We start from the raw sequence: 23,272 nt of genomic DNA on the forward strand, positions 1-23,272 counted from the left end.
TCATTTAAGTTACACAGTTCTGTCTGTGTAGTATAGTCACTTGAATCTATCTGTCTTTTCTTTCCTCTCCCTGAGCCAGAAGCCTCAATCTGCCAACAAATGGGATAATTTTTCAGCTGGTGTTTGGCAGCCATCATTTTTCTCCCTGCCCAACCAATGCTTTGTTGTAGCAAATGGAAAAGTTAGTGATTTGACTTCTGAATAGGAGGATATGCCTCAAAGGAAGAAGGTTCCCTGTAGCATCAGGAGCTCAGCTCTGCAGCAGCACTGGCCAGATTTACCGACTGTTACTGGAATGATTAGTGGAATGATTGTTTGTTGTTAACAGCCCATCTGTAGTGTTTAAACTTCATCGGGGAGCTGAATTTCACAGGCATTATCTGGCTGAAGTACAGCCTCATATGGTCTACAGAGGGGCTGTTAAATCCCAGAGGAAATTAAATACAACAGGGGGCCTTCCTGTTATGTTGATCCAACTGATCTTTTTTCTCTGATAGAAATCAGCAGCTGGATTGATATCCTCTGGGGCATCAATGTGCCTATTGCTGCTGGCAGAGAACATGAAAAAGTGTCTGTCACTAAGGACAGGTGCTGAAGACCATGACTTTGTGCCACACTTACATTTTATCATCACAGGAATCTCTTTCTTGTATTCTATTCATTTTGTTGTCACAGTGAGATTTTGTTTATAAGACACAGATAGATACTCACAAAGGAAGGGGGAGATAAGATGATGTAGAAAAGTTTCATGCGTGTTTGTGGCATAGGTAAACATGCAGTGATGTACAGCACGACATCCCTTTCTATCTTAATTTGAGGTCTTTTTGTCAGACTGATGGAGGTGAGGAATAGGAATTGATGCTGAGGTTTGACTCTCAGTGTGGAGGAAGGCTCTCAGATCCCTCTTGGAGTTGACACTAATGCTCTTTCTCCCTTTGTCTTTCCTTAGCATTTCTCAGAGAACCTGGATCACTTCTCTGACAACATGGAGGATTTCTCCAATGACCTCTTCAGCAGTTTCTTCGATGACCCAGTACTGGCTGAGAAGAACCCTCTGCTGGACATGGACCTGGATCCACCCACTCCAGGCATCCAGGCAGAGCACAGCTATTCCCTCAGTGGAGACTCTGCTCCCCAGAGCCCCCTTGTGCCTGTCAAGACTGAAGATAATGCTAACGGTGAGCATGAGATGTGCACACTGCTCAGCTTTCGGCACCTCTGTTAGCAGAGGCTCTCGCTGGCTTTCATATATAAGGACAAACTGGCTATTCCTTGGACTTGCACATGTCCAATACAGGGAAGAATTTGATTTGCTGTTGTCAAATACAGCCACATTTTCCCCTTCCATTTGTGCTGTGATAGTCATATTACTCCTTTGCTGGGCTTACTGTTATTTACGAGGATGGTAATTGGCTGTGGCTTAGTGTGCTGCCAGCTTCTGGCAAGCAACAGGCAATGTCTTTTTAGGACCCTGCAAACTTGGGTGTGGATGCCCTAAATCCAGCTCCGTTTTGGCATCAGGCAGCAGGGTTTTGGCTTGCACATAGGAAGCATGAGTCTCTGGCTGCAACCAATGCTGGTACATGTGGAAAGCTAAGTGGCTTCTTTACCAGCAAATCTTTTAGCAGGAGACAGAGGGGAACAGTCATTTCAAAACTTATTTTTAAAACAATTCATTTCAGGATAATTTATGATGGCTGGGTATTTTTAGAGCTGTCCTTGCAGAGAGTCCTGTAATTTGTGGGATTGTGTGGGTGTCCCAACAGCTGATGGACACCAGGCTGCCTGAAAAAGCAGTGGCACAGGCTCAGTATACACAGAAGACAGCTATTCCTTTGAGCAACACTGAGACCTGGGACAGAGGTTTCCTCTCATGACTAGGAATTATCCCAGCTTTCTGGTACAAACACCAAGGCAGAAGGAGAGAAGGCTGGCCTCTGCTACCTCTTTGGTCCTTGAAAAGGCACAACCATCTGCCACATTCCTTAGGGGCATCTCAGAGAGATGCTGGGAGAGAGGTTTATGGCAAGCCAAGCAACTCTGCCTTAGTACCAAAAAAGCTTTCAATTTGCATTTCTTTTTCCTTAGTTTTAACCCCGGTACAGTCTTGGAGGGGGCAACTAACAAAAAAACCCAAACCATCATGAACAAAAAACCACATCTTTCTTTTGCTCCTGAAAATGAATAGGAGGAGATGAGAATGAGAGAAGCCAAAAGAATGCATTTGTAGAAAGCAGTGAGATGAAGACTGCCAGCATGAAGCTTTCTCAAGAGCTCCTTTCTGAGACACTCAGCACCACTTCTCCTTCTCTCCACTGCGTCTGCACGTGCCCTTCCTTCAGCTGTTATGTCTCAAAGGCAAGACCATGACTCTCTTGAATGGAGTGTCACACTGACCCTTGAGCAGAGGCCAGCAGAGGGTGTACAGTGCATAACCCAGGAGAGTTTGAGATGGGCCTGGCACTTCTCTCTGAGAGTGCAGATCAGTTTTATAAGGGAGTAAGGCCTGGCATTACAATGGCAGGCATAGGAGTATCCATGCACCCAGTTCTGCAGCTAGATAATTCAGCTCATCTTTCCAGGGCTTTTTTGGCTCATAATTGCATGTGAGTCATATTCTAGTGAAACCCTGAGTCAGGTCCAGTATTTGCAACACTGTGCAGTCCTTTTGGCATAGCTCCATCCAGTCTCAGTCCTTTTAGACATTCAGTTCCAATTAATTACCCAGAAATGGTTTTTCTTTAACATTAAGCAAGCTCTGCTCAGTCTGCAGAGCTCCTCAGGAATGCCCCTGCTCTGTCTAGGCTTGGAGCTGGCTGAGGCTTGCTTTTTATCAGCTTTCTTGCAGCTTTTCTGCAGATCTCCAAAACTCTTCCAAATCCTGCCCCTTCCCACATGGTTCCCACTAACACAGGCCAGCTAGGGCAAGCCACTGGGTGCATTGTGACCCTGCTTATCAGTGGAGTCTGCTTTCCAGATGGCTTGTACATACTGATTGGCTGCTTCATCCCTCAGAACCAGCCCTGAGTTTTGCAGGGTGTGATTTGATGCCAGGAGCAGGGAGAGCCAGGGTTGTGCAGAACTGTGAGCACTGGACCAGCCTCAGGTTAGTGCCTGCCCTCCTGTACAGGTCCTGCTCTCTCACTGCTCTTTGCCTCCTGAACCCTGGGCAGCTACAGATATCTCTCAGCCACATTTCTTCCCAGTAGGTACAGAGCATCTACAGACTATCTAGAGCGGAGGATGAGTGTCTTGGCATGCCTCGTCCACCAGCATACAGTGAAATCTGTAGTGTTACAGTGTTACCTCTGAAACATCCTCTCAGGCAGCAGAACCTAGATGCCTCTACAGAAGATGCCTACTCCTCAGTCCCTCATTGACTCTCTGATGGCTAATTTGTCTCTGATTCTGTAACCCAATCACTCTCCAGAAGAATCTCCGAGGGTGGGAAAGAGACCAGGGTCAGAATGTAGACAGGAAATGGGAGGACGGCACATACTTATTTGGGTGTCTGCTCCTTGGCCTGTCTGGACTGACAGCACTGGGGGCTGCTCTCTCACTGAGTCAAGTCTGGTCAGGGAGAGCCCTTGGTGGTCTGCTCCCCCTTATCTGGTAACTTGCTTCAGCAGCAGCCCTCACAGAAAGATACCCCACACATCTGAGAAAAAGAGAAATGCAGATCTTTGCAACAAAAAGGATGAGGAGGAAAAGGCTTCAAATGACAGTAAGGAACTTCAGAGTAGTCAGTAGGCAAAATGTTCCCACGGTGGGCATTACAAAACCACAGAAGAGTTTAAATGGAGGATGCTGTGAACTCTTCAGCACTTTTCAAAGGGGTAGGTTCAAGTGAATCATCTATCAGGATTGACATAGATTTAGTTGAACTTGCCTAGAGCAGTAGGATAGACTGAAAGATCTCTCAAGGTCCCTCATTTCTGTGAAAGGCAGAAGTCAGTCCAAAATTTCTGGATACAAACACTTGTGGCTGTGTGACACTTTGCCTCCTTCCATCAGAAGGGGTTTGTCTGCAAACCAGAGTAACTAGGACTTCACTACTTGCGGTGGGTTCAGTGTCCTTAGCAGGACAGAGAAAACACAGTCCACTCTGTGTCTGCTCAGTAGGCTCTGTGTTGTCTCAGCTGTACAGTGCACCCCTGCCTGAGATGCTGCCTGATGACATTGGCCCTGCTGCATTGTGGGAAGCTCTAGAAAGCAATCCAGCAGCACTGAGAGCAGCACACACAGCTGAGACACACACGCAGCAGCCACAGGATCTGCCTCTGTGCTTGACAGCGTCCAGTCGCAGAGGCAGCTGGAAGGAATGAACATCTGCTAGAGAGACTTGCTAGGCAGAAATAAGAGGTGCTAGACCAAAGACAGGAAAACAACATATTCCATTGTCAAGGCCAATACTGTGTTATCATATAGAATTCTTGTCTGGGCTTTAACACCACACTGTCCAAGCAAAGGCCAGAGGCAGGATTCTGCCCTGGCCTCTCCTGAAAACAGAGGCTGAGTTGGGCAAAGACAATGTTAACATATGTTTAAGTTAGATCAGATGGCAGCTCCCATGTGAACAGCTGCTTGTTTGTACTCTTCTTTGTGCAGGCTTTTCTGGAGCAGAGAAAGACCTTTCTCCCTCTCTCCTCTTGCCAGGACATCTTCTGGACTGAGGCCTGCACTGCAGAACTGCTCTGGGCAGCAGACAGCTAGACAAGATCCCTGGGCCTGACTGAAAGTGTTGCATGCAGAGAGCAGTGCAGAGAGGTTGGAGAGTGAGTCAGACTGTGGCCTTGTGGAGGCAACTGGAGCTGTCTCTGGTGGCACACTTAGCAATAGTCTGTCCTATGTCAAGCCAAATGTATTTTTACTTGCCAGATAAAAAGGGAAAGGGAATGGATGAGGATTAGGAAGGAGAGTGCAAGGCTGCAGGCCGGCTGGGAGTAGCCTTTTGGCAGGCTGAAGTATTTGAAGAGCAAAGACCGAAATTTTAGAGCAGAGCCCAGGTAGCTCTCCTGCCTAGCAGTCCTTTTCCCATCTGATCTGCAGTTTATCTGGGATCTCTACTTCCAGTGGCAAGCCAGGCTCACACCACAGATGTGCATGGGACAGAGCAGGCAGGAGGTAAGGGGAGCATGTCCCCATGGCTCCATTCAGTTCTCTTCGGACATTCCCTTTCCCTCACTGGTGCTTCTTGTCCCTGCCAGCAATGGCAGCAGGGTACAGCTGTGGACAGCAGTCCCCTGATCAGCTCAGGGTAGAGAAGAGAGTCTCAGAGGTGAGACTGAGGGGAGCAGCTGTGGAAGCAGCCTCACAAGCAGGTGCTGCAGTGGGCTTCCTTCCACAGAAATAGACCTTCTTCCTCTTCTGTCATGCAGCAAAACCCTGGTACTTGGCACAACATCATCAGGCGGCCAAAGCAGCACTGTCAGCCTTTCACTGTCATCATGCTTGCTCTCTCACCAGCTCTCCAGCACAGAGATGGTGCTATTCTTGCTACATCACCTGGCAGATCTGTGATGCTGGCCATGCTGCCTATGGAGCAACAGCCCAGCATCCTCCTCTCACTGAGCCCTAAATATAAATAAGCTCCAAAGGATGCGACCTAGACATTACTGGGGGGAGAAACCCTCCAACTGTCCTTCAGAGCTTGGGCTGTACAGTCAGAGCCCAGCAGAGACGCAATTCCTCTATCTCTGTCCTGTCTGCTCCCCACACACTGGGGAGCAGACACTGGGGGTTCATTCCTTTTTGTACTCTGTGTTGTGTACACTGTCACCACATATGCTTGTGTGGTGACAGTGCTGAACTTGGGGAGGCAGCCTCCTCAGTCAGAGGAAGCTGTCTGCATGGCTTCTTTTCTCCTTGCCCTCCTCTTGCTGGAGTTTGACTCTCATGTTGTGCATGTTTCAGAGCTGGAGAATGGAGTGTGGTCACTGGGGCCCAAACTATGCTCCATCATGGTGAAACAGGAACAGAACCTGCCTCTAGACCTGCCTGAGTCCCAGCTACCTGCCAGCTCCATACCAGTGCTGAACCTCAACCCTCTGCAGAGACTGCCACTCCCCGAGGAGGTGAGCCCATCTAAGATGTGTTGGGAACCTGGGCTCTCACACAGCAGCACCTCTGGTGGTGCAGATGCAGACATGTGACTGCAGGGTCCTGCAAGGTGATTTAGCTACTGAACAGACAGGAGAAGATGTTACAAAGCCCAGACACTGTATTATTTGTCATTCTCCTCTTGAAATGGCAGCACAGAAGGCTTTACAATCTTGGTTAAATATAAGCATGTTTCCTTGGCACAAAAGCCAAAAGCTCTAAGCTTGCACCTACTGGAGATCTGCCCCCTCCAATATGCCAGTATCTCTGTAGCCACTCTTGGCTTATTTTCATTTTTCAGAGAACAGTGTCAATTAATGTGATGTCAGTGACTTCACTATTCCTCCATATAGACCCCTGCTCTGCCACTGTCCTTTTCATGGCTTTGGACTTGTCACATGGCCTCTCACTCTTTGTAGCTGCTCACTAGAAATGTTGGTCCCACTCTAGGTCCTGCTTGCTTTTTCCTATGAATCAGCAGGGTTTATTATTTCTGTATAACAAGGGGCTAACTCTTTTGGTCATATCTAGGTTCTTAAGAAGTCTGTTTGTCTGAAGGAGGTTCACTTATGCCACTGGTATGTGGGTGTAAGTTGAGGGCTTAGTTCAGCTGGCCTTGACTCCAGCTGTGTTGGATGAGAAGGTCTGACCAGTCTCACACAGACCTTGCCTATCTTGTAGCAGCTCAGTAGATAACAGTAGAGCATCTCTGGGGTTCACTTCCTTTTTTCACTCATGTTGAACATCTTCCTATTTAAACAACCATCCAAAACAAATGGGTTCTTCCAGCCAAAACTGTGCACAAACTTCCTCTATTATTTACACAGCTTGAACTTGCTGTGCCCTCCAATCTCTGCTGTGTATGCTCAGCAGCCATACCATGGTGCTCTCTCAGCTGTGTTTACAGTCTGGAGGAGTTTGCAATGTGTCTGTTTAGTGTAAAAACTCCACCCTATGGTGGGCTGGGGGCTGGCAAGCCAGGAGGCTGAGGGACAGCATAACGCAGATGGGAGTAAATCTACTCTTTATTCAGCTCTCAGTCCCCTCCAATTGGAAACAGTTGCCCAGTGTCCCTGGTGAAAGCCACATGAACAGGGCAGCATGGTTGTTCTGTTTCTGTACAACCTCTATACTCCCATTTATAATGAAGGCAGATCAAAGAAGGACTTCCCATGCTAACACAGGGGTTGGTTTAAATTAGCCTGTCTGGGTCTATCAAAGGAAGAATTGCCAAGAATAAAAGTCATCTCCCTTTTGGAGATACTCAGCTCAGTGCATTGCTTGGCAGCACATCCATCTTCCAGTGCCACTTGCTCTGTAAATGTGTTTGCACTCTGTGTGCCCAGCAACTGAGGCTTCAGGGGCTTATGTTTGAACTCTTGGTTTCCTCCGTGGTGAGAGGCCTCTCTGGGGCAAAGCTGTGAGATGGGGCAGGACAGGCAGCAGTTGACCAGTGGCTATGGGCAGAACTGGTGGGAGCCTTCTGGGCAGGGGATGTGGCAGTGGCCAAGAGCTCCATCTGCTTCTCTTCCACAGGTTCCTATAGAAATGACTCCAGCACCTGTGATCAAAGCTGAACCCAAAGAGGTGAACCAGTTTCTAAATGTACCTACAGGTAAGAAGATAGAATTTCCTGGCCAACTATATTACTCAGCTATAGATTGTTATTATACAGGGCAGAAAGACAACACCTAAAGGCAGAGCTGTGCATATAAGGCAGCACTGGGGCAGAGAACACCAGAAGAGTGGGCATTGTTCTAGCTCAGATCAGTGTCTGCATCAGGAGCCACAAACAAAATTGTTCAGACAGGGACTCCCAGGCAAAACAGGCTACTTCAGAGTTGGAAATATGCAAGAGTGCCTTTAAAATCCTCAGAGAGACTGTAGAGCTATCCAAAAATAACCATCTGAAAGTCAGGAAATTCAGGATCCAGTTTAATTTGAAAGAAACCCAAGCATCTGAAAATCTGCCGATGCACAAATGAAAGCACTATGGGAGCTCCCACTGCCGCAGAGAGACATTCCTTAGGCATATTCCCACCTCCATTAAGGCCCCTAGGGTTCACCAGTACAAAGTGGGGACAGTTTTCAAGTGCTTGGAAACCAACTGAGTGACCGGAGCTCCGTTGGATCAAGTGTGCTGGCAAATGTGTGAGCCCTGCAGTGCTTTTGGAAGAGCTGTGCTCTCACAGAGCTTCCTGTACTTGTGAACAGGCTATGGAGCAAAACATCACAGGCTTTTTACTTCTTTTTGGTTGACACCGGAGCACCTTATTGCTTTGTAAATACCTTCAGTTCCTTGGCAAAGCCCTGCCAGCTCCTCTGCAGTTACTAGTTTAGCACATTTGAGGTCAGTCTAACCTCTGTCTTGGGCAGTGCTCAGTCAAGCCTTTTTCTCAGGCTCACCCCATCTTCTGAAATTTGTCATCTCTCTCCTTTCAGCCCTGTGTTATGGCAGGGGGCATAACCCTATGCCTGTACCAACAGGCTGACATGAGAGCCATTGACTTGATCTCCTTATTCCTCAGTAGATGACCTGGTGCAGATGCCTCCAACTCCACCCAGCAGCCATGGCAGTGACAGTGACGGATCTCAGAGCCCTCGGTCCCTGCCTCCCTCCAGCCCAGCCCGGCCTGCTGCTCGCTCTTCTACTGCCATCTCCTCCTCACCTCTCCTCACAGCACCACATGTAAGGAGGCAACAGGGCTGGGACACAGGGCTGCTCACAGGGGTTTGTAGGATTTCCAGGGCTTATGTGGAGGTTCCTGCCCTTGCTAAGGTCTCCAAGCTGAAATGCTCTGTCAAGGCAATGTGATGTCTTAGCACAAGGGTAAACGCTCACAGGAGTGAGAAGAGGCACAATGAATCTTGCATATCTACCAGCACCTACTTTGTTTTAGCAGGTGCTGTCTTTCATCCATACTTTGGGAAGTGGCCTATGCACTAACAGGACTTTCTGAGAAGGCTAATGAGAGAGAGGAATTACTGAGAATTCCAGTAACCAGACCATTTTAACTGTTGCCCAGAATTTTGTTGGCCGGTGTGCAAGTGTGTAGCCAGCCTCACTGTGAAGGAACAGATGCCCTCCCAAGTAAAAGAGGAAAGAAGTTGCTGAGCTGTGCCCCCAGATCAGGTTGAGAGTAGGAAAGAGCACTGCCCTGCACCTGTTTGGTGTCAGTGGGCAGCAGTGTATTCCACTCTGATGTATACAGCCTCTGGCTGCTCTGCAAGGCTTTAAGGAGGATCACTGGGGTAGAACTCCTTGCTGACACTGATGAATGCTCTCTGTGTGTTTCAGAAGTTACAAGGAACCTCTGGCCCACTGCTCTTGACTGAAGAGGAGAAGCGCACCTTGATTGCAGAGGGTTATCCCATTCCTACCAAGCTTCCCCTCACCAAAGCAGAGGAGAAAGCACTGAAGAGGGTCAGGAGGAAAATCAAGAACAAGGTGACTGCAAAAAATGTAACCATTCAGTTCCCATGATTCCAGAGCATCTTCAGCTGACCAGTGCTGTAGTTACCCTCACCCCCTCAGTGCCACTGCAGTTCAGAAAAGGTGGGATCGTGCCTTTGGTACACTAGCATGAGCCTCCCAACCCACAAATAGGTGCCAAAGGGCATCTCTGCTTGCATGCTTTGCATACAGCCATACTTGGGAAGTGTGGCTTCCAGTACAGCTCCTGGGAGTGTGTGGTGTGGGATAGGGTCCACAGATCAGACAAACTGGTCAGGTCAGGCCTTGTTGCTAGGACAGGGAAACCAAAGCCATTGCATGGTGCAGGACGGGTGACGCAGAGTGTTCACTAGCCAGGCAGAGGCTGTGATACTTTAGACTGGGATTAGAAAGCATCCTGTGGGAGAAATGGTGAGACTGAACTAATCACCCAGTGACTCAGAAGTGGCCTGGAGCAGAATCAGCCCAAATGGCCACAGCACACACACATGTGAGTCAGTGGAATGGAATGCAACCCTGAAGATGCTTTCAGCATCGAGGGGCATAATGCAACAAATGGTTGCAGGTTACAAGCCAAGGAGGGCTGTATATCTACAGCATCAATCCCCCCCAGTTTTGGCCTAGAGATCAGCAGGAAGGCAACTCTGCATTTGCCTTTAGGATGCTGTGTGTGCAGTAGACAGACAAGATATATGAGCCACAAAAAAGCATCCAGAGACTTATGATACTGACTCCCCTCTGCCCCCCTCACAGATCTCTGCTCAGGAGAGCCGCAGAAAGAAGAAAGAGTATGTGGAATGTCTAGAGAAAAAGTAAGTTTCTTCTTCTCAGTCTTACTTTGAAAAAAGGAATCCTGACCACGCACAGGCTGCCTTTCTAGTATTTTGTCTCTGAATTGCTCAAGAAATACAATTCCTTGCAAGGCTGGCTGCCCAGGAGTTTGGTTTGGGATCTTGCCCCTACTCTCCTCCCTACTAGAAATCCTCTTGCGGGATAAAGATTGGGCAAGAAATTTTGTGTTTCCAAGTGCTTCATTTGGCTGGTCCCCTGCAAAAGACAGGCCATTTTGGCTGCCAGCAAGGTGGGATTTTGGGTTTCCCCACAAGAAGTTGCCTCTATTTTGTCTGTCCTATAAGTGGCAAGCTGTTGGAGGGCACTGATCGTGGCTTTTTCCCCCTCTCTTCCCATGAAGTCGGACACACAAACACTTGACAGCAAGAAAAACCTTGCATTACAGTTGTTCCCTACTCTTCCCCCACTTCCACTCTCTGCATTAGCTTTGTTTTTCTCCTTGCAACCTTGTTTTTCTCCTATGTTTGGCAGGCCTAACCCAGTCACATGACACTGCCTGGGTAGAAAACTCCTATACTAGCAACCCCTAATGCGCATTCCCAGGCAAAGAAGAATGCTGCAATCCAGGCACAAATTCATGTTTCTGTAGAATTACTATCTTCTTCCCAGTTACTAACACCATCTGAGATCAGCAAATGGAAAAAACAACCCCCAAACCCAACTTCAATTAACTCTTCTCCCTGATGCTATTTATCTTCTCTAGTTGCACAGAAATGCTCAATTAAAGCAGATGATTCAAGGGGCCTCAGTGTGCATGGGTACGTCCAGGCACCAGCACATCACCTCCAGCTAGTGTCCCATATGGGGACCTTCAAGCCAGGGCTGGGGAGCTGGCTGACCTCACTCAAAGGGCAGGTCGAGGGCGTTTGGTGCTGGGGCCTCCTCCCCAGATGCGGCTGTGGTGCCTGTATGTACTAAGCAGTTTGTTACGCTAGAGCATTGCTATGACAGATGGCTTTCAAACAATGCCAGGTTTAAATGTGAACCAAAAGCAGCATTCAGTGACTTTTTTTTTTTTTTAATAGAACATGTCTTTGGTCAGCTTGGCTTACTAAAAAGTGGTTTGTCAAAGCCTGTACTTGGGCCCTTCCCCATTCAATTTGACACTTTTGCTGGAAGCCCAGTTTTTGCACGGAACGCCTGGTTCAAAGGCTGTGCTGCAAACCTCCAGCAGTATCAGGCTGCGTCTCTATCTGGCTTGCTTTTTTCCCGACCTGGAGGCACTCCCCTTCCCTTGTCCCAGCTGCAGCCCAACCACTTTCCCGTCGGAAGCCGTGGGAAGGAGCCTGCAGCTTCTCTGCTGCCCTCAAGTGCCTGCAGTCGGAGCTGGCCCAGCGTTTGCACAGAACGGCCTGGATTTCACAGCCACGGCACAGAGCCCAGGGCAGGTTCTCAGGGAGGGGTTTGACTTTGTTCCCCTCCTCCTTTTTCATGCTTCTTAGGGGGGTTTGGAAGTGATGGAAATGCCTGCATAACTTTGGGTATGTCCTGATTTGACCTGCCTGTAACCAGGTGCTACTGTCTCTCCCAACCCTCAGAAGATGTTGAACTGGGAACTGTCACATGTAACTGTCAACCTGCAGTCCCATCGCTGCTCCATTGGGGCTGGCAGCAACAAGGTGGGCCAAGTAACATTTGATTTCAGGACCATATCTGCAGGTGACAGATGAAGCCACTGAGCCTCCATACCCCATGAAAAGCAAGGACTGCATTGTCTTAATCTCTCTGCCCTTTGTGACTAACTGGCTGTGGGTTTTATTCCCCTAGGGTAGAGACATACACAACAGAAAACAATGAACTCTGGAAAAAAGTGGAGACCTTAGAAAATGCAAACAGGTAAGAGGAGCTAGACTTAGCCCTCTGTGGGTAGCGCAGGGTGGGTAGGAATGAAGTCAGGAGTGCTGGAGCGGGGGGACAAGGAGAGAAAAGCAGGCTGCTCAGGCTCCTGCATGGTGCTGCTTGGCCAGGCACTGCTTTTCAGCCCAGGACGGCAAGGAGGCAGCTGGGTTTGGTTAGCGAGCTGGAATGTTTGTGTTGGGATGCCAGGACACTCCACAGCAAGGGGAGGGAGGGAAGGCATGTTTCCCATATCACTTTGTCCTTCTCCCTGCAATCATTTGGGCTCATGCTGCCTTCTCCAATCCCCTCCAGGGCTCCATCTGTGTCCAGGGCAGATGCATTAAGGGAGGCCCCTCACAGCAGCCTCTCAGACCCACTGTTTCTGCTTTTGGGCTCTTCAGAGAAATAAAATGCCCTGGGCATATTGTGGCTGTTTCAGGTTTCTCTTGAGAAAGCTGAACAGGCTCGGTGAATACAGGGAAAGCCCATTCTTCTAATAAAAGTAGAGATCCCAACTCCCACCAAATCCAGGGCAATTCGTTGTGCATGTGGTATTCCAGCCCTTTCTCAGCCTCTTTTGGGCAAAGCAAGACCAAAGAATCTCTGTCTCATCTGCTGCTACTGCTCACCTGAAAGGAACAAGCTTGCTCCCGCAGCCCCAAAGTTCTCTCACCCAAGGCTCTGGGTTTCCTCACTCAAGTGAGGAAACTCTGGTGAGCACTTGTGCTTTTTATATGCAGAGCTGGCCCACCAATTACCAGGGGAATTTGCTTCCTTGGAAGCAAATAAGGAAGATTTCCACCCTGCAGTGGGGAAGGGCAGCTGGAGCTAGAGGAGAGCCCAGCTCTGCTCCCTCTTACTGGGCACAACAGGTGTGAGCAAGGGCAGGATAAACTGCAGAGGATGCTTGTCTCTATAGCTCCATTTTTATCAGCTCAAATTGCAGGGGAGAGCCACAGCCAGAGAGCCAGTTCCTCACCCACTCCTCAGCTGCCATGTCAGCTCATGGAGGACTCCTAGAGGCTTCACTGCACACCTTCTTCCCATCCACCACACGAGTGCAGTGGCCTTGGCTTCCAGGCCTGACACTGGAGCTGGGACTGGGGCTTGCCAGGCATGGTCTGGCTGAGGTGTGTGAGAGCCAGAGGTCTCCTGTCTGCCAGAGATACAGCTGCTTAGCTGCTCTCATGCTTGGGGCACATCTTACCCCCTGGCCTCTCTGGGAGTGTGGGCAGCCCTCCTGCTGAAAAAGCATGAGCCCCACCCTGAAAAATGAGGACGCTGTCCTAAAAGCCAAGAGATTTTAATTTTTCCCCTAAAATACACATTGTGTTCCTTCTAATTTGGTTTGGTTTTTGAGCACTGCCAGTGGGACACTCTGTGCTTCTCTCCCTCCACATGTACAGGGAGCAAAACAGGATTTGGAAAGGGATAAAGCTGGGAATCTCCTGAAATCTCCTGGTTCCAGGACCTGGCATTTTATGAAAGCTCAAACATATTTGTGTAAAACAGTCAGTCCTCCCAGAGGGAAAGTCAGCAAAGGCCTCCATTTCAATAGTATGCAACTCTTGGGAACTGTAGTCTCCCTCATCCCAGATTCCTTCACCAGCTCAGTGAAGGGCTCAGTAGCTCTTGGTAACACCTACCACTGTTTTGTATTATGTGTGCAGATGCCCATGAACAGTTAAATGGGGCAGAGAGACCTTAGCATGTGTTCCAACCAGGGCAGTCAGAGAATTAATTAATTGCTGAACTCAAGATTTGGCTTTGCCTACATTCCTCTGCAGACTTTGCCAAGACTGAAGAAGCTCAAGAGTATCACAACTGTTTCTTATTTCTCTCTCCACCACAGTTTGGGGCACAAGTCAAGCTTCAGAGTATGTGTCTCTGAATGAAGTGGGAGCAGGCAAGCCTGTGCTAAAGGTCTGACCTGTCTACAAAGTTCAGCCTCCATGCCAGAGCTGGTTTTCATGGTATGCTGGCTCTCCACTGCTCTGGGAATTGACTGGCTGGGCTTTCAGGCACCCAGGAGCCCTAAATAATAGTCATTCATAATAGTGGGTAGGTGCAGTGAAGGTGGTGGTGGATCCACTGATAAGACCCTTATTTGTTTCTTGTTTCCCAAGCCTGTTTGGTCAGAGAACTTAAGCAATATACAGCAAACGGGAGATACTTGTTTTCACAAGAAGGGAAAATCAAGGTACAATGTGAAGCAGGTAGTGGTATTCTTGGCTCACTTACTGGCTTCTACCTCCTTATTAAGTTTTGATATGCATTGTTTCCTATCACAGGACTCTGCTCCAGCAGTTACAGAAGCTTCAGGCTCTGGTAGCTGGGAAAGTCTCCAGACCTTATAAAATGGCTTCCACGCAGACTGGGACCTGTCTAATGGTATAAGCTTCATTTCCATCTTCCTTATTGGCCATGCTTCTCCAGACATCTTTGTTGATTGCCTGTCTCTGCCCTCTTCCCTGCTGTCCAGCTCTGTTGTCAATTACATCTGCTCTTTCCTTTTGTGTTATACTCACCAGAGCTGGGCCCTGTGTCATACATACATTCAGAATTTATTTTTTCTTCTGTTTTTGTTGAATAAGGATTCTAAATCAGTTGTTTATGCAACAACATTAGAATAATTCCTGCATTTTCACTGCCTTCTTCCTTGGGCAAAAAAGCACTTTGTTTGCTTTTCATTAGCTATTAGCCATTCAGCAAAAATCTTCAATGAGATTCCATTGTAATGGGCAGAGTTTTCTTTTGCTGAGCTGGTAATGCTTAATGTTTAACTCAGCAGGGCAGATGAACACTCCAAGTATTCATCCCAGTGGGCATTACCTTGTGTTTATCAGCAAGAAATGGCATCTGTTCTTGCCATGCCTGCACATAGGCTTTGTTAAATCCAGCTGGAATTCTCTTTGTCCTTTTTACTAACCATAATAATTCGGGGTTGTCTGTTGTTTTGGTAATCCCCGTTTACCTCACAGTGGAGGATCATGGTTAATCAATATTGGCTTCATTGAGGAGTTTTAGAGCATGCCAGTGTGTAGCCATAAATAGAACAAATTGCTTAATCTTCATCTCTCCTTTTTTTCTGGGGGAAATTTATGATCTGTAGTAAAAATATAATCTTCACCCCTGTGATGTCTTTGCAGGATTGTCATAGTAGTGCTCGTGACAAATTTGTCAGAGTTAGTTATCTATATCTGGTTATCACTTCTGTACTGTTAGCAGTCACAAAATGCAAACACACGGTGAAGTACTTGCCCCACTTTCTCAGCACCCTCAGTGTCCTGAGGGATTGTTTTTTGGTCCTGGTTCAATGAGTATTCTTGGTTCCAGAGCCCTGCTCTGTAATTTCAAGCACTTTCTACTTTCAAAGTCTGCTCAACCTTTTGCTACTCTTTGCTGCCCCCATGTCAGACCAGATTTTAATGACTGTCTTTTTTTGTCCCTGCTCTCTGTCTTCATGCCCAAGTTCTTTCCACATTTTTGGGTGTGACCCAGCTGAGCCCAGTGACTCATTGCTCCTTAATGCAGCAGCTCATCAGAGCACCCCTGGCTCCAACAATTCTTCAATGCTACTACCTGGAATAAACAATTTTAGAAGAGGTACCTTGCAAACAACCCCTGTGCTAAAGGCTGATATAATATCTAATTTAGCTTCCCAATAATGTCCTATGTCTCCTTGCTGTTCCCTTTGTTGCAGGCATCCCAGCCCACACACCCACTCTCTGACTTCCTAGCTTTGAAGCATTCCAAGAATTTGTAATTTGCTTTTCTATCTTTGACCAGTTCCTTTCATAAGCCTCTGAGTTCTCATTTTCCATTTTCAAATACAGCATTCCTTATCATGACAGATATGTAGAATCATCAGCATGGGAGTGGAGCAGGCTACCCTTCTTCTTTAGCCCTGTGTCATTGCTCCTGAATATTTGTACTGCCACTTCTTGAGGGCTTCCAGTGGTGAGCAGTCCTCAGCCTCCTCAGGCAAACCATTCCAGTGCTATGTTATCTTTCCCAGATAAAGCTTTCTTGCTATCCCATCTCAATCTTCCTTGCAGCAGCTTAAGCCCATTAGAACTTCTGCCCATTGTAAGCAAGATCTGTTTATTCTCCCTTTGGGCAGCTGCATTTTACATATTTGAAAACTCTTGATTTTGAGCAACTCCCTTCAGTCTGGTCTGCTATATCACCATGATTTCTTCAGTTTTCCCTCGAAGGCTGAGTTACTGAATCACTGATTGTTCCCAGAGCTATATTCCAGATTTTGTCCAATGGCCCTGCATCTTCTTGGAAGTATAGGGTCCAAAGCTGGGCATAGTGTTCCACCTGAAGGCCAATACAAATCCAGCCAGAAAGCCTGTTCATAATGCTTGGGCTGAGGTTTGCCCTTTGCAAAGTAACACTGACCTGGACCCACCTTATGCATCAGTTTAACTCCCAGAGCCTCTTCTGTAGGACAGCTGAAACACATGGCTACTGATGTATTTCCTCTGTTAATCACTCCTGCCACCTCAGAGCTCTCAGCAGGTCTCCACATTTGTCTGTATATATCTTCCCACTGTTCTCTTGGACCATTTCTTCCCATGGTCAAGATCATTCCAAATTTGAATACTGACCAAAAGCCAGTCTGCTTGTAGTCTCTCCCATCTGCAGATTTGATACAGTCCATCATTTAAGTCAAGCTTAAAAACACTGAATCTTGCCAGATCTGTAACAGATCTCTCTGCTACTCCATCTGCTACTTCCTCACAGTTTGACAGCGAACCTTTGATAAATACACTCTCAGTATGTCCTTTATTTTATTATTAATTTTGCCTCCACCTTTCCAAATGGTTTTGCAGTAGTCTTCTCTAGGTTAATTTCCCTCAATTTTAAGAGGTCAAATAATAAGATGGTCAAAAGCTGTGACATGTTACTCTGAATCAAGCAAAGAGTTCATGTATGAAGTGTTGTAGAGTTTGCACTAGGACTGAATCAGAGCATCAGAGTTAACCTGAAACAAAACAGTAAAAACAGTGCTGTTTTGCAAAACCCCAGCTGAAAGCTATGTTAAAGCAAGATGTTAAGTATACTGCTCTTTCTCAGCCCAAAAGGCCTGTTTTTTTTTAAGAAGGAAAGAACAGACTTTACAGGGCTGGCTCCCTTTTCTCCAAGTTGTGTGTTTGGCTGTGATAATTCCAAGCAACATCCATTCAGAATTTATTTTTTCTTCTGTTTTTGTTGAATAAGGATTCTAAATTCTTCATGTGCCTGATATGACACACTTCGACAGCATCTATGCTGCCTTCATTTAATGTCCTTAGTTTAAAACCAGCCATGAAGAATCTGGATAATTAAAATCCTTCTTTATATAACGCAGTATCACCATGTTACTATTTCATCTTCCAGATCTCCTGGAATCCACTGGTGGTCAAAATAAACTTGATGTACCAGCTTCTGTGCATTACTTAGGCACAAGTACTCTAAAATAGGTGACTTCTGAAAAGCAGTCAAGCAATTGCTGGCTGTCCCCACAGGCATCCACCAAGATCAAATTTGCTAGTTTATACATAGGTAGTAGAAATCACCAACAGATGCATTACCTCTTTGGCTGCTCAGTTTGAGCACTGAGCTAGCAGCAGGTAGTTACAGAGCATGCATGGTGCATGAGTGTTCAGTAATTTGGCTCTGTACCATTTCCCATGTGTGCCTTCTTGCTCTGTACTGGCAGTTCCCTAAGCTCTGTAGAGTCCCTTATGATCAGCACTGGCATTTCACTCTGAAGCTTTACTGTTATGGCAGAATTTCCAGATAGCTCCAAACCTACCTGCGGGATTTCAGGGGAGATTTCATGTACCTTTCTCCTGTTATCACTGTCTAGTAGCTCTGACTGCTCTGCTTGATAGCAGAAGGCACTGATACATGGTCCTGCATACCTACCCGTCAAGCATAAATTTAACCTTTCCTAGAATTCTGCATCTTTACTATCAGGTATTAGGCAACTGCAGTTCTGCTGTCATTTCTGCCCTTGCATGGATAGTAGATTCACTTTGGTCTGTGTGTAGTACCTCACAGATTTCTCCCAGTGGACTTGTTTTCTTTACAGCTCACAACAGCTCCTGCTAAGCCAATGGTCAGGTTCCATTTGATCCAGGCAGAGTTTGTCCCTGCTGTTGTCTCCCTTTTTTCAGCTTGTTTCTCAGCTATGCCTTCCACTATCTCTCCTCAATAGGACATGCAAGTTCTCACAATTGAACCAGAAATACTCCAAATAAAGCAACAAGAGGAAGTTTCTGGCTTCCCTTCTTGAATTTGCAACAGAGGTTAGCACAGCAAGCCCCTTCCCTGTCTGGGGAACCACAGGTACCCAGTTGTCAGTCTGACCAGATCTTCTTACACAGCCTCATGTTGTTGTGCTGTGCGGGGAGTGTTTCTTCATGGCTAGTGGCACTGACTCTGTGCTGATCTCCTTTCTAGGTGCTGGCACTCTGCTTCGTTCTGATCCTGGGATCCCTGATGCCCTGTCTCCCTGAATTCTCTTCAGCATCACAGACAGTGAAAGCAACACCAGCACCAGACATTTACACAACTAGTAAGAGTGAGTCTAATGTGTTCCTCCATTTCAACTTGTCAAACCATTTCCAGCTCTTCTCTCAACACTCCCTGATCAGGCATGGCATCCTCACCTCTGTGCCTTCCCCATATGCTGGGACTGTGGCAAGGGAATTCTCCTAATCTGTTTGTGGTACAAACTTCATAACAGCTCCTTGTTGGGCCTGTTGTTATTCTATGCTAATCATTGTCCCAAAACATGGCAAGTGTCAAAGGAAGGAACATGAGGGAAAAGTCCCAGGGCAGACTGGTTGTCTTCTGAAGAGGCTGTGTGTCCAGGGGGGCATTTGCTTTATGAAGCTAGGGGGAGGAGGGTGTCCTGCACAGTTCCACATGGACAAGGCTGGGTGAGCATGTGCTGAAACCACCATCATGACCCACACCCATTGCAAGAGATCTTGCCCTCATTGTTAACCAATGCTCTCCTCTTTTTCCAGTTCAGTCACGGAGCCTCCTTTTCTATGACGAGGGTGCTGGCTCCTTAGAAGAGAGCTATAGCTCCTTCCTAACCATGGACCATCCTGAGGGGTGGGAAGCCAAAAAAAGGCAGTCTGAAGAAGGAAGGCCTCATCTGGCCAGGACACATGAGACAGCTAAATATCTGAGTAAAACCCAGGGGGGTCCTGACCAGAACCAAACTGACCCAACTCTCAGCCACCTCAAAGAGCAGTTCCGTGAGAGGTAAGCAGGTGGGGCCACCTTCTGAGCCCAAAGCACAGCACAGTGTCTGGGGGTAAGCAGCAGGCATGTCTGTCCCTTCTGCTGCAAGCCAAGGACCAAAGCAGGTGGGGCCACCTTCTGAGCCCAAAGCACAGCACAGTGTCTGGGGGTAAGCAGCAGGCATGTCTGTCCCTTCTGCTGCAAGCCAAGGACCAAAGCAGGTGGGGCCACCTTCTGAGCCCAAAGCACAGCACAGTGTCTGGGGGTAAGCAGCAGGCATGTCTGTCCCTTCTGCTGCAAGCCAAGCTGAGCCACCCAGGACAGGCAGTCAGCTAAGAGCCATGGCTGGAGGAGGCCAGTGCTGGCAGGGAGCATAAGAACAAGTTCAACAAGTTCATTTTCTAAAGCAAAAGTTTGTCCATTAAGCAGTGTCCCACTTGCATAAAGATGTGGAGGGCTGGGTGACTCATATGGTCCCAGGTTTGTGTTCCATTTAGTGCCCTGGGGAAGGAATTCATCCTGGTCAGAGCAAACTAGCTGGGCACACAGAGAGGTGGATTTGCATAGGAGGCTACAATGAACCTTGATTGATGCCTTGTCTTTTCTTTTCCTCAGGGAGACAAGCTCCAGTGAGACAACTGAATTCTTGTAGCAGCTGCTGGACCTCAAGGCCTCATCTGTCTGATTGCAGAATTCCCTCCTCACCAAGCAACTGAGGGGACTTGGCAGGAGAGGACACTGCATTTAGACACTCCTAAACTGGCCTTGGGTTCAGCTCCTCCCCTTCCCCATCATCCCCATTAGTGCTGATCTCTCTGAGGGGAGTCACAGGACTGCCAGAACCAGCAATAAGTGTCTGGAGAAGCCCTGAGACTCCCTCTTCTCTGGCCTTACCTCCTGCTTAAATGAGCACTACCCTATGGATGTGGGCTCACCTTGGAGAGGAGGGAGATCAGGGGAAGCCCATAAACTATTCAGCTCGCTCCCCAAAGCCTCCAGACCAAGGGGGCTGTCCCCACATGTGTAGCTCTTGGCTACATCAGATGCACCTGAAGGAGAGAGAAAGTGCTGGATTTACTGTCCTGCCCGAGGGTTTTAGGAGTGGGTGATGCCGGTGCTGGAGAGATGGCTCTGGAGAGTTTGAGCTCATTCCTTGCCCTCCATATGTTAGTATATTTCTGCTTCCATTGAGAGAAAACCTAGTTCTTCCTTGCTCTAGTTTTCTCTTGATGGACATGCCTACGTAACTTCAACACCAACTATCTGCAAAGATCTGCACACAAACGGAGTAGGGGAGAGAGATCCCAGACAGATAAATCACCATAAAAATTAGCCAGCAGCTTCTGGGTAACCAGAGCTCTGAAAGAGAGAACAATTTTCTCTCATAATCCACTTCTCCCCATCCCTAATACCCCTGTTTTGGCAGGGGTGGTATTTTTCTTTCTGTTCCCAGCTTGGGCCCTACAGTGCAGTGCTAGCCAGGTCAGTGGTCTTCTCACTTTCCATTCTGCAAGCCTCCCCCTTTGAGAGTGAGTGAGAAAAACACATTCCCATAACCCAACTGCTATCCCAGCTCTCCATCCCTGAATCTGCTTCATGCCTAATTGGGGTCTTCTTAGGAACCACCAAGGAGACCTCTGCAACCCATTGGAGGGCTGTCAGATTAGCCATCATTCCCCTCACATCCTCTGTGTGCACAATAGTGTTGTGAAAGCCACTGAGGACATACTGGCATTTCTGGAGACAGGTACATCTGTCAGGAAAGGGATGGTATGTTGGAATTGGCCAGGGTCACCAAAGACATTTTTAGACCTCTTCTTTCTAAATGCTGACAGCAAAGATAGCAAACTCTTACCACACCACCTCTCAGGCCAGCCTTGCCAAGTTTGGTGTTGAAGTGACATCATCTCAAGCCTATGCCATTCTCTTTAGCACCCAGGCACCCATTTCTGACCCTTCTTCCTCTCCAGCAGAAGTCCTGCAAAAAGGCAGAAGTGTCTCCTCACTCCATTCCCTCAGCTGCCATTTGATGGAAGGACAATGTGGGACATGAGTGTCGGAGATCTGGGATGTGGCAGGTTGCCCCATGTGTAACACGGAGTCCCTGTGCACTCTGCCAGGTCTCACAGCAGGCTCCTCTTCTGCTTGTTTCTCATCAAGCACCCTCGACTCACTCTGCACTGCCCCAGCCTCCCCTCTTCCCCCAGACTGGGAGTGGAGAAGGCTCCCTTTAGAGGAAGGATGGGACGGCTCTTGTTCAAGGACTTAGAGGTGAGGGAAGAGCCCTCACATCCTTCTTTTCTCCCTATTGAAAATTGGTTTTGCCCCTCCAAGTCATTTAGGAAAATTTGGACACAGCTGGCTGCAATCATGCGTGCGTGGCCAGTGGGGTGATGAAGAGGAAGGCTTTCAGCATTGCTCTGCTCTCCCCACAGGACCCACTGGTCAGCAGATACCACTGCATTCCCCATTCTCCACCTCCACCCCAGCACAAAGAACCACTGCCGGGCCCAAGCACACCCTCCTCCACCCCAACACGTCCACTGAGCATGTCCCCGTGTCTCCCACTCCCACCGTTGTACAGAGATCAAGAGCAGAACTCGTTTGTACATAATGAAACTTATTTTGTATTATTGCCGATCCCTTAAGATATTGTATTTTGGAGACTCTGAGATCCTATTTTCAGTATTGTATTTTATTAAGAATTAGTGCGGGCTTGGCATCTATGAACTTCTTTCTTGTAGCAGCTCACTTTCCACTTATACTCCAGCAGCTGCTTCTTCCCTCTTAGTTTTTTTGTGGTTTTTGTTTTGTTTTGTTTTCAAGCCACCCTTTCTCCTCCTTCTATCACTTGCTCTGCATTTGCTTTATGAAGCAAAATAAAAATAAAATAAAAAGATGCAGCATCAGCCCTGGGTTGACAGGTGCTTTCATTGAAGCATGGTTGTCGCATGGTTGTCACACCAGCCCACATTACAGCTCTTCACCTCCTGCTCCCTCTCCTGTTCCCTGGCCATGTGCAAAATTGGTTCAGTACTGGGACTTCATGTTCCATGTCAGGGACTAGAAACAAACTTGCATGTTTTATTTCCAGCAGCGCTGTCATTGTTATCTCTTCTGCAGTTCTGAACAAGTCAGAACTCTTCTGCCTCAGTTTCTTTCCCCACCTTGAAATACCACTATCATCTTCTTGGAAGGAGAAAGATCATGGAAGAAAGTACATGAGAAGCAAAGAGCTACTTCAATGAAGAGGCTGTGCAGGGGTCTGTACAACAAAGACATAGCTCATAGCATGATGTCCTATCCTGTCTGAAAAAATACCTAATTCTTTTCATTAACTGTAAAAGCAGAGCAACTGCACTCAAATGGGAAACGACCCAGGTCCTGGCTGTCTGTCAGCCTGTACCTCTGACAGTCCATTTATACTTGCAAAAATTGATAGATTTTCTCCTGATTTTGTGTGAAACACAAAGTAACTGAGGGTCTAGAAAACAAATTTTCATTTTCTAGCAAGCTTCAAGTGGGTTCATTAGAATTTGGTCATTGAAGCAGCTCCTTGGAGTCAGCCCTCCATGTCTGGAAGGCAGCCTAAGCAGGAGTGACTTTCAAAGATGCTATAAGGTGTCTTTATCTCCCACCTCTGGCTGGGCTGGTACTGCAGTACTGTGCCACAGCAGAATGTAAGGCTTGGGGCTTACAAAGGTCTCTTTCTGCAGATTATAATTTCTTTGTGGAGAGGAGTAAAGCTATTGCCTTGCTGTTTTGACTGAGCTGGCC

General features: G+C 47.6%; 1 protein-coding gene across 5 annotated transcripts in view; it reads left to right on the forward strand.

The window, feature by feature from the left end:
- The window catches only part of CREB3L1 (cAMP responsive element binding protein 3 like 1), a 63,650-nt gene extending 41,246 nt beyond the window's left edge, over window positions 1–22,404 (forward strand). For 3 of the 5 annotated variants that reach the window (XM_071427414.1, XM_071427415.1, XM_071427411.1), the window contains 11 exons: window positions 950–1,178; window positions 5,914–6,074; window positions 7,636–7,714; window positions 8,628–8,788; window positions 9,398–9,547; window positions 10,307–10,365; window positions 12,173–12,241; window positions 14,536–14,635; window positions 18,701–18,821; window positions 19,273–19,516; window positions 20,111–22,404. In XM_071427414.1, coding sequence (XP_071283515.1) covers window positions 950–1,178; window positions 5,914–6,074; window positions 7,636–7,714; window positions 8,628–8,788; window positions 9,398–9,547; window positions 10,307–10,365; window positions 12,173–12,241; window positions 14,536–14,635; window positions 18,701–18,821; window positions 19,273–19,516; window positions 20,111–20,147 — 1,410 coding nt within the window. In that variant the 3' untranslated portion in view covers window positions 20,148–22,404. The remainder of the gene's footprint in view (window positions 1–949; window positions 1,179–5,913; window positions 6,075–7,635; window positions 7,715–8,627; window positions 8,789–9,397; window positions 9,548–10,306; window positions 10,366–12,172; window positions 12,242–14,535; window positions 14,636–18,700; window positions 18,822–19,272; window positions 19,517–20,110) is intronic. The other 2 variants (XM_071427413.1, XM_071427412.1) reach the window with 2 other exon arrangements.
- Window positions 22,405–23,272: the final 868 nt, after the last annotated feature.

This window comes from Agelaius tricolor, unplaced genomic scaffold, assembly GCF_023055355.1.
Source record: "Agelaius tricolor isolate 1412-34295 unplaced genomic scaffold, bAgeTri1.0.p SCAF_5, whole genome shotgun sequence".
NCBI classification, from domain to species: Eukaryota; Metazoa; Chordata; class Aves; order Passeriformes; family Icteridae; genus Agelaius; species Agelaius tricolor.